Raw genomic sequence first — 14,015 nt, 5'->3', positions numbered from 1 at the left:
AATGTTGGTAGTATACTATAGTAACCTTAATAAAAATTAATGTGTATTTTATCAATACAGTGATAAAGCAGACCTTTGTAAACTGTCTAGCTGTGGTGACTGATTTGAGGATATCATGAAGCTCCCCCTCCCCCCGGATATAGTCGTTGATCCTCTTCTGTCCTAAAGGGTACTTCTTTGGAAAAGTAGAGAAGTTTTACGTTAGTATACACTAGGGATGGTAAACTATGCCTTGTGCGTCATAACTGGCCTGCTACCTGTGTTTGTATGGCCTGTGAGCTAAGAAAGCTTTTTACACATTTAAATGGTTGGAAAATGCAACTTCATCAGAGAACACGAACCAGAGGGGAATAAATAAATAAAATGGTTGGAAAAAATTTGAAGAATGCTATTTTTGGACACGGAAAAATTATATGAAATTCAAATTTCAATTTAACTGTATATTGGAACACAGCCACCGCCATTCCTTTAGCTTTTGTATGCAACAGCTGCAGAGTTGGGTATTTGAGACTGATTGTATGGTCCTCCAAACTGGAACTGTTTCCATTCTGGCCTTCTACATAAAAGTATTTGGACCCTGGCCTAGATAAATCCTGGCTGGTGGTTATAAATGTTATGTGAAAATGTGCACACTGCAAAATATAGGGCGATATGATTAAAATTCTTGATTTCAGTTCTTCATCATAGTCGACTTAAAGGGCAATTTAATTTACAGCAAATCCAGTTTCTCTGTGTTGAGGCTTTAGCAGCAAAATATCTTAGGAGTAATCTTGAGAGTTCATGCCCCTTAATGGACTGCTATACGGTTTACTTTCCGATTTTCCAAAATACTTAATTGGCCAGGGATTTCTTGGTCCATATTATCCCAGGGGTCAGAGGCTGAAGGTCGCCTACCTGGGCAGATGCTAACAGGTACTGTCATGGCCTGGGCAAATCTAGCTATGTCAGCGCTAGTTTCTATTCCCTTTCCCGCAGCCCAGCAAACAAAAGACTAGGCTTGAAGGGACCCGCCCTTCTCTCCCCCAATTCCTCGTGACGCCGCTCGCGCGTTACTCTCCCCGGAGCTCATCCGGGGGTATGAGGCAGAGGCTACGTCCCACAGGTTGGACGAACCTACGAGGGCGGGGAAAGGAGGATCAGAATCGGCAGCCAATCAGGGCTCGGCACAAGCCCAGCCAATCGGGTCGGGTCAGTTGGGGCTTAGCCAATCGAGCTCGATGAGGAAGACCTGAGTCGGAGCTTGCGCCTCTCGCGTCCAGCTGTGGGTGGCGCTAGGTCCGTACAGCCGACCGAGTCGGGGTCGTAGCTGGGTGGCTCGCTGTTTCTCGGAAAAGCCCCCGAGTGTCCAGTCTAGAGGCCATGGGGAGGCAGTGGGGGTCTGCCATGAGGACAGCGGAACAGGCGGGCTGCGTGGTGAGCGCCTCCCGGGCCGGACAACCCGAGGCGGGCCCGTGGAGCTGCAGCGGGGTGATCCTGAGCCGTAGCCCGGGCCTGGTGCTGTGCCACGGGGGCATCTTCGCCCCCTTCCTGCGAGCCGGCCGGGAGGTCCTGACCGCGGCCGGCGCCGTCTTCCTGCCTGGCGACAGTTGCAGCGATGATCTGCGCCTGCACGTGCAGTGGGCCCCAACGGCCGCGGGTCCCGTGGGCGGCGTAGAGCGGGGCAGCTCCGGGCTGTGCACGCCCCAGTGCGCGGGCCTCGAGCCCGGCCCACCTGCCTCGCCCCGCAGGCGGCTCCGGCAGTCCCCGCTTCCCGCCGAGCTGCTGCTGCTGCTGAGCTGCCCCGCCTTCTGGGCCCACTTCGCGCGCCTCTTCGGGGACGAGACAGCGGAACAGTGGCGTTTCGCGAGCGTGGCGTCGCATGATGAAGTGTCGGAGGACGATGAGGAGGATCAACTGAGAGCGCTGGGCTGGTTCGCGCTGCTGGGAGTGAGGCTAGGCCAGGAGGAGGCGGAGGAGGAGCGCGGGCCAGCAGTGGCGGTGGCGCCTCTCGGGGCCGTGCCCAAGGGCGCGCCGTTGCTGGTCTGCGGCTCCCCGTTCGGGGCCTTCTGCCCCGACATCTTTCTCAACACACTGAGCCGCGGGGTGCTCAGCAACGTGGCCGGCCCGCTGCTGCTCACCGACGCGCGCTGCCTGCCCGGCACGGAGGGCGGCGGCGTGTTCACCGCGCGGCCCTCGGGGACGCTGGTGGCTCTGGTGGCGGCACCGCTCTGCTGGAAGTCCCGCGAATGGGTGGGCCTCACGCTGCTCTGCGCTGCCGCCCCGCTCCTCCGCGCTGTCCGCGCCGCGCTCGGCCGCCTGTTCCCCAGCACCGCTGCCCTGGCCGCCCTCCTGCCGCCAGAGGTGGGCGTCCCTTGGGGCCTGCCCCTCCGAGACCCCGGGCCCCCGTGGGCAGCCGCGGCTGTGTTGGTGGAGTGCGGCACCGTATGGGGCTCTGGAGTGGCTGTGGCTCCCCGCCTTGTAGTGACCTGCCGGCACGTGTCCCCTCGGGAGGCAGCCAGGGTCCTGGTGCGCTCCACGCCCCCCAAGTAAGCCCGCAGGGCAGACCCCACGCCCCCTTTCCAGGTCTCAGGTCTGGGTGCAAGCCTTTTTGTGTCACGCGGATGCTTTGGGCGTGTAGTGGGTAGAGACCTGGAACCTTCCCCTCATTCTTTATACCCAGAATCCCTGTCGGGGAGTATCTAGGGCAAGATGTCAAGCTCCAAGCAGCTCTGGATTTGGGTACTGTGGGACACCCTGAATCCGGAACTGGACATCTTTGAGCTCGCCTCAAAGTCTGAGTTCCTTCTGGGTAGCTTCTCTGTCTCATAGCCCTGCACCCTATATCCCACTGTTCTCTGACCCTTTGAACAGAGATCCCCTAACCTTGCAGCTTCTCTGAAAGTGATAAGGTCCCAGAGGCCCAGGCTCATTACCTCCTGGGATAATGAGATAGATTTGTTAATTTTAATCATCTTTTAGAGCTTAGCCAGAGTTTCCCTTCAGAATGAAAAACCGAATGTGGGTTTCTACCTAATCAAAATGTAGGGGGATGGCCCAGGCAACTGTTTGTGGTTCAACCCACCCTTGCTGACCAGTTCTTTCTAAATCTCTTTCCTGAATCCCCAAGTTTAGCCCGGTGTGGGCAACACAGCCCAGTTTGCCATAGGTGTCCCCACTGGTGGCCTGTGGGACAGCTATGACTTTAAAGGGAAGACTGATGAAGGTTTCCCTATGGTGTGCGGCCCCCCAGATTCCTCTCATTCCCCACACATTCCCCTTGCTCCTAAGGAGACCACCAGCTCTGTTGGAAGCTACCCCTACAGAGTGTAGTGGGACACCCCTGTCTGATCTTGGGCCAGTCAGTCTGTCTAAGCTGCCTCCCTGGGAGTTGATGCCAAATGTCTTGGAACAGAGCCTGCCACGCAGTGTGCTACAAAAGTGCTAGCATCTATGTAAATAGGGACCCAGGGGGGTAAAACCCCACCAAACTGATGGGATTGTTATGGGTATCAACAAGGCAGTGAAGGAAAGTATTATGTTCGCTCTGGCTCCTCCCACTGTCTGACGTTGGGAATGTTACTCGGTGTCTCTGGGCCTCAGTTATACCACCTAAAATGGAGAGAATGCCAGTGCCCAGTTTATAGGGTCAGAGGACTAAATAAAGTGATGTCCACAAAGCATTAACACCAAACCTGACCCACAGTGCTCACTGTCCGTGTTGCTTATCGGGGTGAGGTACAGGAAGCTTTATAGAAGCAGCACAGTTTGTCAACCACCTTTGGAGATACCACAGAATGGTGACGTGACTTGCCCAGAGTTGCCTGGCTGGTCGATTTCAGGGCTGATACCGAGATCTTCTGACTCCAAGTTCGTGACGTTTACTGTCACTCTCAGCTCCTTGATTTCCCCCAACTACTGAGGGGTCAGAAAGCTAGCCTGTCATTTGTTTCCCTTGCTGCCAGGAGTGTGGCCATCTGGGGCCGTGTGGTGTTTGCCACTCAGGAGACATGTCCCTATGACATAGCAGTTGTGAGCCTGGAGGAAGACCTGGAGGATGTTCCCATCCCTGTGCCCGCTGAGCACTTCCATGAAGGTAAAGGACAAAGGGCATAGCCTGAAGGAGGGCCCTCTGGGCTAGGGTGGGCCTCAGGAAGTAGAATCTGTTGGGTGTTCTCACAATGTCCAGTCCCCCGGACCAGCCCCCTCCCCACCCCAGCTGACTTACGAAGTCATGGTGGCATTGGTCAGGGTCCTCCGAGGCCTCCCTTCTTATGCTGGTGGAGGATGTGGAGTACCCTGTGAAGGATAAAGCACGCCCCTTCCCTGAGTGCCTGCAGCAATGTAGTGTGAGGGTGCTGGACCCAATTTGGGGTTTCTTAACACATCAGGCTGGTCAGAAAGGCATGTGGCACTTTCAAGGCTCCTGGGGCATGATTTGGGTAAAAGGCTTTGTGATGCTGCCACATTAAGTACCAATGTCACACTCCTTGGAGGCAGTGTTACGATATGGCGATGAAGGGTCCAGGGGCTCTAGATGGGCATCTTTCCTCTGCCACTTACTAGGTCCATGTCCTTGGACAGACTAGTTAACTGTTTTCTGCCTCATTTGCCATGTCTTTGCCATGGTGCTAATACATCCTACTTCTGGGTGTTGTGAGTGCTGGGTGTGACGTTGCCTATAAAGCACTTAGCCCCAGGTCCTGCACTTGGAAAAGGAAGGTGATGGCTGTCTTATAGCCGTCATCACCATTTCTTTTCACCAAGAGACTTCTTAGGAGTCTCAGGAGGAGATGGATGTGAATTCCACAAACATTTATTGAGCATGTAGCTAGGTGTTAGGAACTTCTAAAAGTCACTGCCTCATCTATCCAGGAAATGAGGACTGGGGAACAGCCTGCTGCTCAGGAGAAGTGATCGTGCAGATACAGCGCTAGGAGCTCAGTGGAGTTCCCAGCCTCTTCCAGCTGGGGACCTGCCTGGGAAGGCTCTCTGGAGGCAGGAGTATCTGAGCAGAAACTTGAAGGGTGAAGAGGGTAGGGATTGGGGTTAGGGAGTGTGAGTCCTGCTATAACACAGGTGTCCCCAGCTTCACCCTCCTTCCCTCCCTGGCAGGTGAAGCTGTGAGTGTGGTGGGCTTCGGCGTCTTTGGCCAGGCTTGCGGGCCCTCAGTGACGTCAGGCATCCTGTCGGCTGTGGTGCAGGTGGATGGCACGCCCGTGATGCTGCAGACCACATGCGCTGTGCATGGTGGCTCCAGTGGGGGACCCCTCTTCTCCAGCCACTCAGGGAACCTCCTTGGTAACCAGCTCCTTGGCCCCCTCCCATCCTTCCACTTGCTAGAACCTCAGTCCCACCCCGTGAGTGCTTGTGGCCAGTCCCAATGCACCCTCTGTCTGGGAAAATGATGGGCATTATGAGTGAGCTAGCCAGGGTTTGCAGGTTGTTCTGCTCCTGAAGGTGGCGAGGGAGAGATGCTGAACTGGGAGGAAAGAGATCTGGCCTCTGGTCCCTTCTCTGCCACTAATCCACTGTGTGATCTTAGGTAAGTCACTTAATCTGGTTTGATCTGTGAAATTCAGGAGTTGGATTAGTCCAAGGGTCACAGACTCAAAAGCTAACAGAGGCTGGAAAGGTAAAGCAAATGAATAAGAGAAGACAACAGGGAGGGGAGGGATCAGTGCTAGACTGGAGCGCACTCGACTTGGCTGCAGCAGACTGTGGCCATGAAGGAGGATGGGCCTAATGTTGACTGGTATTCAGATATTTCACAAAACGTGTAAATCTTAAAAAAAAAAAATACTTGTAGCTGTTAAATCGATCAATTTTTAAATTTTGGTAACAAGTTTTTAAAAAACAGTCTGTTATCAAAAAAGAAGAAAAAATATGAGTTCACCTAGAAACCTCCAACTCCATCCAGTCCAGTCTAACTCTCGCTTGTCTCCTCTTTCTCCTGTAGTGAGAAACCTTGCTTTTGCTGTCTACAATATGTTTACTTATTTGTTCCACCCTAGTGTACAAGTAAAGTTATATTTGCATAACTTTCATATATCTCCTCTAAACATTTAGTACTTACAAAGAGGAAATATTAGAGCCATAAGTAATATTTAGAGCCGTAAGTCTAGGCCTGGTGTGGTAGCTCATGGCAGTAATCCCAACACTTCGGGAGGCTGAGGCAAGAGGATCACTTGAACCGGGAGTTCAAGACTAGCCTGGGTAACATAGTGAGACCCTGTCTCTATTTTTATTTTTTAAAAAATATTTTTTAAATTAAAGAAAGGAAAATATAAGTCTGCCATGGAGAGGCCTGGCAGATACCACCTCAGCCAAGTGATTAAGGTTAACATCACAAGTACTCCATACAGACATCAGACAGCTGATGCCCTGGGAAGGACACATGGCTTTTATGGTATTCTTCCCAATAATGCATAACCTTAAATGATTAAAAGTAATGGCAAAACAAAAGTATAACAAAAACCACAATCACTTTTGCACCAACCCAACAGTTGTGAGAAAACATTAGGTAGACCTCAACTGAAGGTTGTTCTCTAAAATCACTGACCCGAGCTGGACATGGTAGTATGTGCCTGTAGTCCTGGCTATGCCGGAGGCTGAAGTGGGAAGATCACTTGAGCCCAGGAGTTCAAGGCTGCAGTGAACTATGGTCACTATTGCATTCCAGGCTGTGTGACAGAGTAAGACCTCATCTCAAAAATATAAATTGTATATTTATTAAAAAAAAAAAAAAGCGAGATATGGTGGCTTCCACTTGTAATTCTAGCACTTTTGGAGGCCAGGGTGGGAGGATTGCTTGAGTGTGGGAATTCAAGACCAAGCTGGACAACCATAGTGAGGCCCCGTCTCCACAAAATATTTTAGGGAGGCTGAAGTGGGAGGATCACATAAGCCAAGGAGGTTGAGGTTGCAGTGAGCTATGATCCCACCACTGCACTCTAGCGTGGCAATAGTGAGGCCTTGGCTCCAAAACAACAACAAAAAAAGACTATAAATAAATTAAAATAACCTGCAGTCTTAAGAATGTCAAGGCCATGAAAGATAAGGAAAGACTGAGGAACTGACCTAAATTGGAGGAGATTTGGGAGCTGTGACAGCTAAATGCAATATGGAGTCCTAGATTGGATGCTGGAACTGAAAACAGACATCAGTGGAAATGCTAGAGCAACTCATGCCAATGAGTTCTGTATTTCACTTAACAGTATGTACCAAGGTAAATTTTTTGGTTTTGATACGTATTTTTTGGTGACATAAGATATGAACATACAAGAAATCTGGTCGAAGGATATATAGAATTCTTCACTATTCAAGCAGAAATTATCTTTAAAAAACTACACACACGGCCGGCTGTGGTGGCTCATGCCTGTAATCCCAGCACTTTGGGAGGCTGAGGTGAGTGAATCACAAGGTCAGGAGTTCGAGACCATCCTGACTAACACAGTGAAACCCGCCTCTACTAAAAATACAAAAAATTAGCTGGGCATGGCAGCAGATGCCTGTAATCCCAGCTACTCAGGAGGCTGAGGCAGGAGAATTGCTTAAACCTGGGAGGCAGAGGTTTCAGTGAGCCAAGATGGTGCCACTGCATTCCAGCCTGGGCGATAGAGCAAGATTCCGTCTCAAAAAAAAAAACAACCACACATCCATGCACCAAGCAGGCCAAGCAAGACATGTCTGTGGGTCTGGTTGATTTATTCATTCATTCACAACCCTTGGTTGAGAGCTTAACTTGGTGCAAGTACTGGAAGACTGAATGACCAAAACCCCAAAGTCCTGCCCTCATGGAGCTGACACTAGGTGGAGAGAAAGATAACAAAATAAGTGAACTATCTAGTGTGTTAGATACTGAGAGTGTTAGGGAGAATGTAAAGCCAGGAAGGGGTGTGGGCAGCAGGTGTTCATGTCTAGAAGCTCAGCGTCTGTCACCGTAGGGGGTGGTTTCCAGCCCTAGCAGGCCCTGGGAGCTCCAGAATGGATGGAGATGGTTGGATGGAGATGGCTCACATCCTCTTTTGCTCTCTGACTCTTCAACAGGCATAATCGCCAGCAACACCCGGGACAATAGCACAGGGGCCACCTACCCCCACCTGAACTTCAGCATTCCCATCACGGTGCTCCAGCCCGCACTGCAGCACTACAGCCAGACCCACAACCTGGGTGGCCTCCGTGAGCTGGACCGCGCCGCTGAGCCAGTCAGGGTGGTATGGCGGCTGCAGCGGCCCCTGGCAGAGGCCCCGCGGAGCAAGCTCTGAGGCTCTGTCACCTCCTCTGGAAAGAAGAGTGACCTTTTTCTGCTGTAGGAAGTGATGTTGAGGTAATTGTGGCCCCAGAATCCATGGCCCAGCTCCTGAAGGGGCCTCGGCTGCCTCTCATCTCCAGCCACTGCCTGCAGTCTGGGCTCTGGGCCCTGGGGCAAACTTCTCTTCAGCCCCCTGGGTCCTTAACCTGGCAGCCCGTTTTGGGGTGCTTTCTTGAGCCCCTAGTTCTCTGTCCCCTAGCACTAGACTCAGCTTGTTTTTCCTTCTGGGGAGCCCACTCCAACTGCACAGACATTCTGGGCCTGATAGGTAGATGCTGGCCGGAAGGCAGGCCTGTGCCTGGGTTTGCATCTGTTCCCCTGAGGGCCACTGGCCTCCTGGAGCTTCACTGGGGCTTTGGCTCCCATCTGCCTCACAGTCAGAGTCAAGGCTGACAGAGGACTCTGCTTCCTTGGTATATCTCAGCAGAAACCCTGCTCTGAAGACCAGAGACAGAAGGGACAGAAACAGGAGTGCCTCCTGCTGTGCTAGGCCTGTGGGCAGTGCAGGCGGGTCCCCGAAGGTCAGCACTCTTGGGTCTTCAGGGACCCTCTGACACTGTGCCTTCATTTTCCAGCCCACAGCCTGGGTCTCAGGGATCTTCAGGGGTAGAACATGTGTGGTTGGGGCTTGGGAATAAACATGAACTATTGAAAAAACCTCTATATATCAAATTCTTTTTTTCAGGGGTTGAATTGGGAATAGGCAAGCGCCAGGCAAAGAAACACATTCTTTCCTTTTTTTTTTTTTTTTTTTTTTTTTAAGAGCTTTGGTCTTGCTCTCTCACCCAGGCTGGAGTGCAGTGGTGCAGTCATAGCTCACTGCAGCCTCAAACTTCTGGGTGCCAGGGGTCCTCTTGCCTCAGCCTCCTGAGTAACTGGGACTACAGTCGCACACCACCAGGCCTGGCTACTTTTTGATCTTTTTGTAGAAATGGGTTATTGCTTTGTTGCCCATGCTGGTCTCAGCCTCCTGGTTTCAAGCAGTCCTTCTGCCTCAGCTTCCCAAAGTGCTGGGATTACAGGTGTGAGCCACTGTGTCCGGCCCAGAAATGCACCCTTTCTGTGCTATTTTCTCAGCAGGGTTGGTGCTCATGGGATACTCTCCTGCCAGGCTGGCCCTCATAGCTGGTCATATGTCAGTCAGAGCTGGATGGGGCTTGCAGGTCCCAGAAGGTGGTGGTCTTGGCCTGGCAGCAGGTGCTTAAATAATATCTGGGGTGGGTGGGAGCTGGGGAGTTCAAGGGTGAATGAGGCCAGGCCAACCCCCAGGAGCTGAGTCCAACTCTGAATCAGGAATGTGCAGTGTGCCCAGGACCCTGCATGTGCAGGCCCTCAAGAATGATCTCCACTGGCAGGCTGAAAGCCCTGTGAGGGGCAGCTGGGGGCAGAGCCCATGCAGGGAGCATGCCTAGGAGTCCTTTGCTTCCTGAGTGCTGAGTGCCAGTGCTGGGTGTGGTGATATGATATATATTGGTTTCCATCCAGGGTTCCTGACTCGTAACTCCCATAGCCCTTGTTCTAGTCTTTGGTTAGAATATTGGGTATGTTAGGGCTCAGGGGCAGGCCTCTGACCTCTGGCCATCCTTTCCCTAATGTTTGCCCACCTGTTTACGGTGGGTCCTAAAGACCTTCCCATGAGAGGGACCGAATCTCGGGGGAAGGAATGCTGATGTCATGAGGACAGGGTTCAGAGAGCTTCCAGATAGCTGAACACTTGGCGGTTCCTGGAGTGTGGGGTGCCCAGGGAGGGCACGGAAGCTCCGCACCACTTCCCCTTCCCTTGTACCTTGCCTTATGTGCGTCTCCTCATCTGTATCCTTTGCGATACCCTTTATAATAAACTGGTAACCATAAGTAAGGGGGGTCTGAGTTCTGTGATCCACTCAAGCAAATTAAACCCAAAGAGGAGGCTGTGCGAACCTCAACTTGAAACCAGTTGGTCAGAAGTTCTGGAGACCCAGACTTGTACCTGGTGTGGTTGAGGGGAGCCGTCTTGGAGACTGAACCCTCAACCTGTGGGATTTGACAATGTCTCTGGATAGATAGTGTTGGAACTGAATTAAAGAACACCCAGCTGGTGTCCACTGCTTGTTGGTGGGGAAACCCCACTCATGTTTAGGCACTGAAGTCTTCTGTGTTGATGATTGTGATGGCCTAAGAGTAGGGGAAAAACACAATTTGAGGAGAGTTTTTCCTAAAACACAGGGCAATCACAGACCACTCCTGGGATGGTTGTTTTTCCCTTTACAGGTGAGGAATGGGTCTAGAGGGCATGGCTAGTTTAAGAGAAGTTCTACAGTAAGTTAAAGGTAGCAGAGCCCTAGATCTGAGAAGGAGGGGATTTATTCTAGCACATGTGGAAACTGGTATGGTTTGGCTGTGTCCTCACCCAAATCTTATTGTGGATTGTAACTCCCAGCATTCCCACATCGTGGGAGGAACTCAGTGGGAGGTAATTGAATCGTGGGGCTGGGTTTTCCCTGTGCTGTTCTTATGATAGTGAATATGTCTCACAGATGTGATGGTTTTAAAAGCGGGAGTTTCCCTGCACAAGCGCTCTCTTTCTTTCCTTGCTGCCATTTATGTAAGACGTGACTTGCTCATCCTTACCTTCCGCCATGATTGGGAGGCCTCTGCAGCCATGTGGAACTGTAAGCCCATTAAGCCTCTTTTTCATCCCAGTCTCAGGTATGTCTTTATCAGCAGCGTGAAAACAGCCTAATACAGGTACCAAGGCACCCACAGGCTCCTCTGGGGAGGCTGATGTGTCAGCCCTGCAATGAGCAGGGAAGCTCTGTCCAGGGAAGAATATGTCTGGGGGCCCAGCAGGGGTGGGTCAGGTAAGGCTTCATCAAGGTGATTCAGGCTCTGAACCATGAAAAGAGAGTTCAGAGTTTACCAAGTGGACTGGAAACAGGGAGAGTGTTCCAGGCTGAGAGTGGCAGGAGCTGGGACGAGGAAGTGTGGCACAACTTGCTTGTTTTACACGTGCTAAATGGAGAGAAAACTGGAATAGTGCAAGGCAGGCCCAGGGACCAGCTACAATGACCTTGGTGAGAGAGAATATGGCTGAGGCAGGACTGGTGGGCGTGGGGAGATCAAGTGACAACACAGGAGGTAGAACTGACGAGCTCCCTCATTTGAGACCAGGTGCTGTGTCTCACGCATGTAATCCCAGAACTTTGGGAGGCTTGAACCCAGGAGTTTGAGACCAGCCTAGGCAACATAGCAAGACCCTGTCTCTTCAAAAAAAATACAAAATATTAGCCAGGTATGGTGGTGCACACCTGTGGTCTCAGCTACTTGGTAGGCTGAGGTGGGAGGATGGCTTGAGCATGGGATTTCGATCATGCCACTGCACTCCAGCCAGGGTGACAGGGAGACCCTGTCTCTAAAAAAGAAAAAAATCTAATTTGGGACCATGCGTGGCACCCGCTTGCCATATCCTGTTAGTCTGGTCCCTGGATGCCTATGTGGAGAAAGACAGCCTCATTAACCAGTCCACTGGCCTGGAACTGATGCCCTAGTGAGAAACACACTTCTGTTGTATTTGAGCCATTACGTTTGGAGTCTATTGTTCATAGCAGCAGAACTTACCTTCACTGATATCTGGGAGCACTATACCAAACCATGTGTTGGGGGAGAGAAGAAGAAAGGAGGATATTCCTCTCTTCTTTGAAGCTTACAAATTTAGCTGGAACTATGTATGGAAAAGGAGAACATTTACCGGGCTCTTCAGATCTAAGAGTTGCCTGTTCTTTACGTGGGGATACTGCCTCTGTTTCTCTGGGCTCCTGAGATGACCCCAGTACCTTGGAGCTCCTCCAGTCCTGGGAGCCAGCAGAAAAGCCACCTGTTTTCTGGAAGGAAGTGCCCGCAGGCCTGGCTGAGCTCATTACAGCAGACAGCCAGCAACTCTTCCTCCTCTTGGATTCTGTCATGTTCGACAATCTGCCTGCTGTCCCCACTAACCATCAAAGTTCCATGGAATGGACTTGCCACTGTTTCAGCATCCTAACCACCACACTTTCCTGCTACCTCTGGCACTTGGAAATTGAGAGACAAAAGCCCTTTGTTAGGCAGCAAGCTTTGATTATCAGTTCCAAAGCTATGGGCACTGCTGGGTGGGACCAGAGGAGTGGTGTGTGGTGAGCTGCCTGGAGGGGTTGCATGAGACCCTGTATGGAGGTGTCTTTTAGTTGGAGGTGTCTTCTGGTTACCAAGAAAGTATTGAGTGATAATCAGAAAAACTCCTTCGTTTTCATGGTTTGTTACTTTGTAGCAGGTCTAATGTTTTTTGTAGAGACAGGGTTTCACTATGTTGGCCAGGCTGGTATCAAACTCTTGATCTCAGGTGATCTGCCTGCCTTGGCCTCCCAAAGTGCTGGGATTACAGATGTGAGCCACTGTGCCTGGCCCTTATCCACAACTCTTAAGGTAGGTGCTAATATTTGCAATAAGTAGATGGAGATGGCTTATCTTTCACTGAGTTAGCTTGATCTGATTTGAGATGGCAATACACTGCCTTCCAGGTCATTGTCCTGCCTTGGGTCTTTGCACATTCAGACCATACTTCTTTCCTCTTTACCTAAATCTAACTCTCATCTTTGGAGAGAGGTATTTGCACCCTTCTTTTGCCCCCAGTCTTTTTTTTATTTTTTATTTTCATTTCATTTATTATTATTATTGAAACAGAATCTCGCTGTCACCCAGGCTGGAGTGCAGTGGTGTGATGATGGTTCACTGCAGCCTTAAACTCCTGGACTCAAGCAATCCTCCCACTTCAGGTTCCGGAGAACCTGGGACTGCAGGTGTGCGCCATCATGCCCAGCTAATTTTTGTAGGTCTCACTTTGTTGCCCAGGCTGGTCTCCAACTCCTGGACTCAAGCGATCCTCCAGCCTTGGCCTCCCAAAATGCTGGGACTATAGGCATGAGCCGCCGTGCCTGGTCATGCCCGATGTTTCTTACTGCAGTTGCTGATACGTGGTTTTTGTTTTTTCTATACATCTGTGTTTTGGTGGTGTGTTTCTGTCTTTTCCCAGACTGTCGCCTCCCCAAAAGCAGGAACCTTGTCTGTTTTCGCCTCCACGTTATCCCCGCAACACCTCGCACAGTGCCTGGCAAACGTAGGAGCGCAACAGGGTTTGCAGAATTATCACGTGTATGTCTGAAGGAAGGAGGCTGGCAGTGTGCCCAAGGTGTGAGGGTAGTCTCGCTCTCTAAGCTCCAGTGGCTTTAAAGTTGTCTTCGAGAAAGAGGGACAGGGGGACACTTGTTTTCCTTCCTTCCTTCCCTCCCTCACTTTCTTTTCTTTCTTTCTCTCTTTCTTTTTGCTGTCAAATATTTTGAAAGGACACTTTGAGCCAAGTCTGAGTGGCTCGGGCAGGGCTGGGGCGCGGGTGCTGGCAGGCACCGGAGAGGTGACATCTGGCCCTGGGAGGATTTGTTTCAAAGTTCGAGGCTGTTTGCTCGGGGTCAAGGTCAGTCCAGCGGGCGTTCGGGGACCAGCCCTGGCGTGCCAGGACCGTTTCCGGGGCCCGGCCGGGGCGTTGCCGCGGGGTCTGGGGCCGGCGCAAGTGCTGAGTCACACCCCGCCCGGTAGCGCCTCGGGCCGGCAGCTCCGGAAGACGACGAAGAGGGAGCGGGAGCGGGAAGAGCGGCCGGAGCCGAAGCCGGAGCCGGAGCCGGAGTGCGCGGGCGCCACCGGCAGGTGAGGTCGCGCC

The 14,015-nt window shown here is 51.8% G+C and overlaps 2 protein-coding genes across 3 annotated transcripts in view; both read left to right on the top strand.

Annotated features, from left to right (window-relative positions):
• The first annotated feature begins 1,228 nt into the window (after positions 1-1,228).
• Positions 1,229-13,945, top strand: TYSND1 (trypsin like peroxisomal matrix peptidase 1). Of its 2 annotated transcripts, XR_010341803.1 has the most exons (5): positions 1,229-2,525; positions 3,942-4,072; positions 5,092-5,277; positions 8,026-13,772; positions 13,895-13,945. XR_010341803.1 is itself a non-coding variant. In XM_012460323.2 (4 exons), exons 1-4 carry the CDS (start codon positions 1,360-1,362, stop codon positions 8,241-8,243), a joined length of 1,701 nt encoding a protein of 566 aa, XP_012315746.2. In that variant the 5' UTR covers positions 1,229-1,359; the 3' UTR covers positions 8,244-13,774. The 2 variants fall into 2 exon arrangements, 1 of the variants encoding a protein (XP_012315746.2); XM_012460323.2 differs by lacking the exon at positions 13,895-13,945 and having other exon boundaries at positions 8,026-13,774.
• Positions 13,941-14,015, top strand: part of AIFM2 (apoptosis inducing factor mitochondria associated 2) — a 29,921-nt gene continuing 29,846 nt past the window's right edge. The window contains exon 1 of the mRNA XM_012460325.2: positions 13,941-14,002. The gene's annotated coding sequence lies outside the window, so the exon portion shown is untranslated. The remainder of the gene's footprint in view (positions 14,003-14,015) is intronic.

The sequence above is a fragment of the Aotus nancymaae genome, unplaced genomic scaffold (assembly GCF_030222135.1).
Source record: "Aotus nancymaae isolate 86718 unplaced genomic scaffold, 86718_ANA_hifiasm-v0.15.2.pri h1tg000010l, whole genome shotgun sequence".
Taxonomy (NCBI): Eukaryota; Metazoa; Chordata; class Mammalia; order Primates; family Aotidae; genus Aotus; species Aotus nancymaae.
Note: the sequence above shows the minus strand (reverse complement) of the source record. Positions and strands in the feature narration are given on the sequence as shown.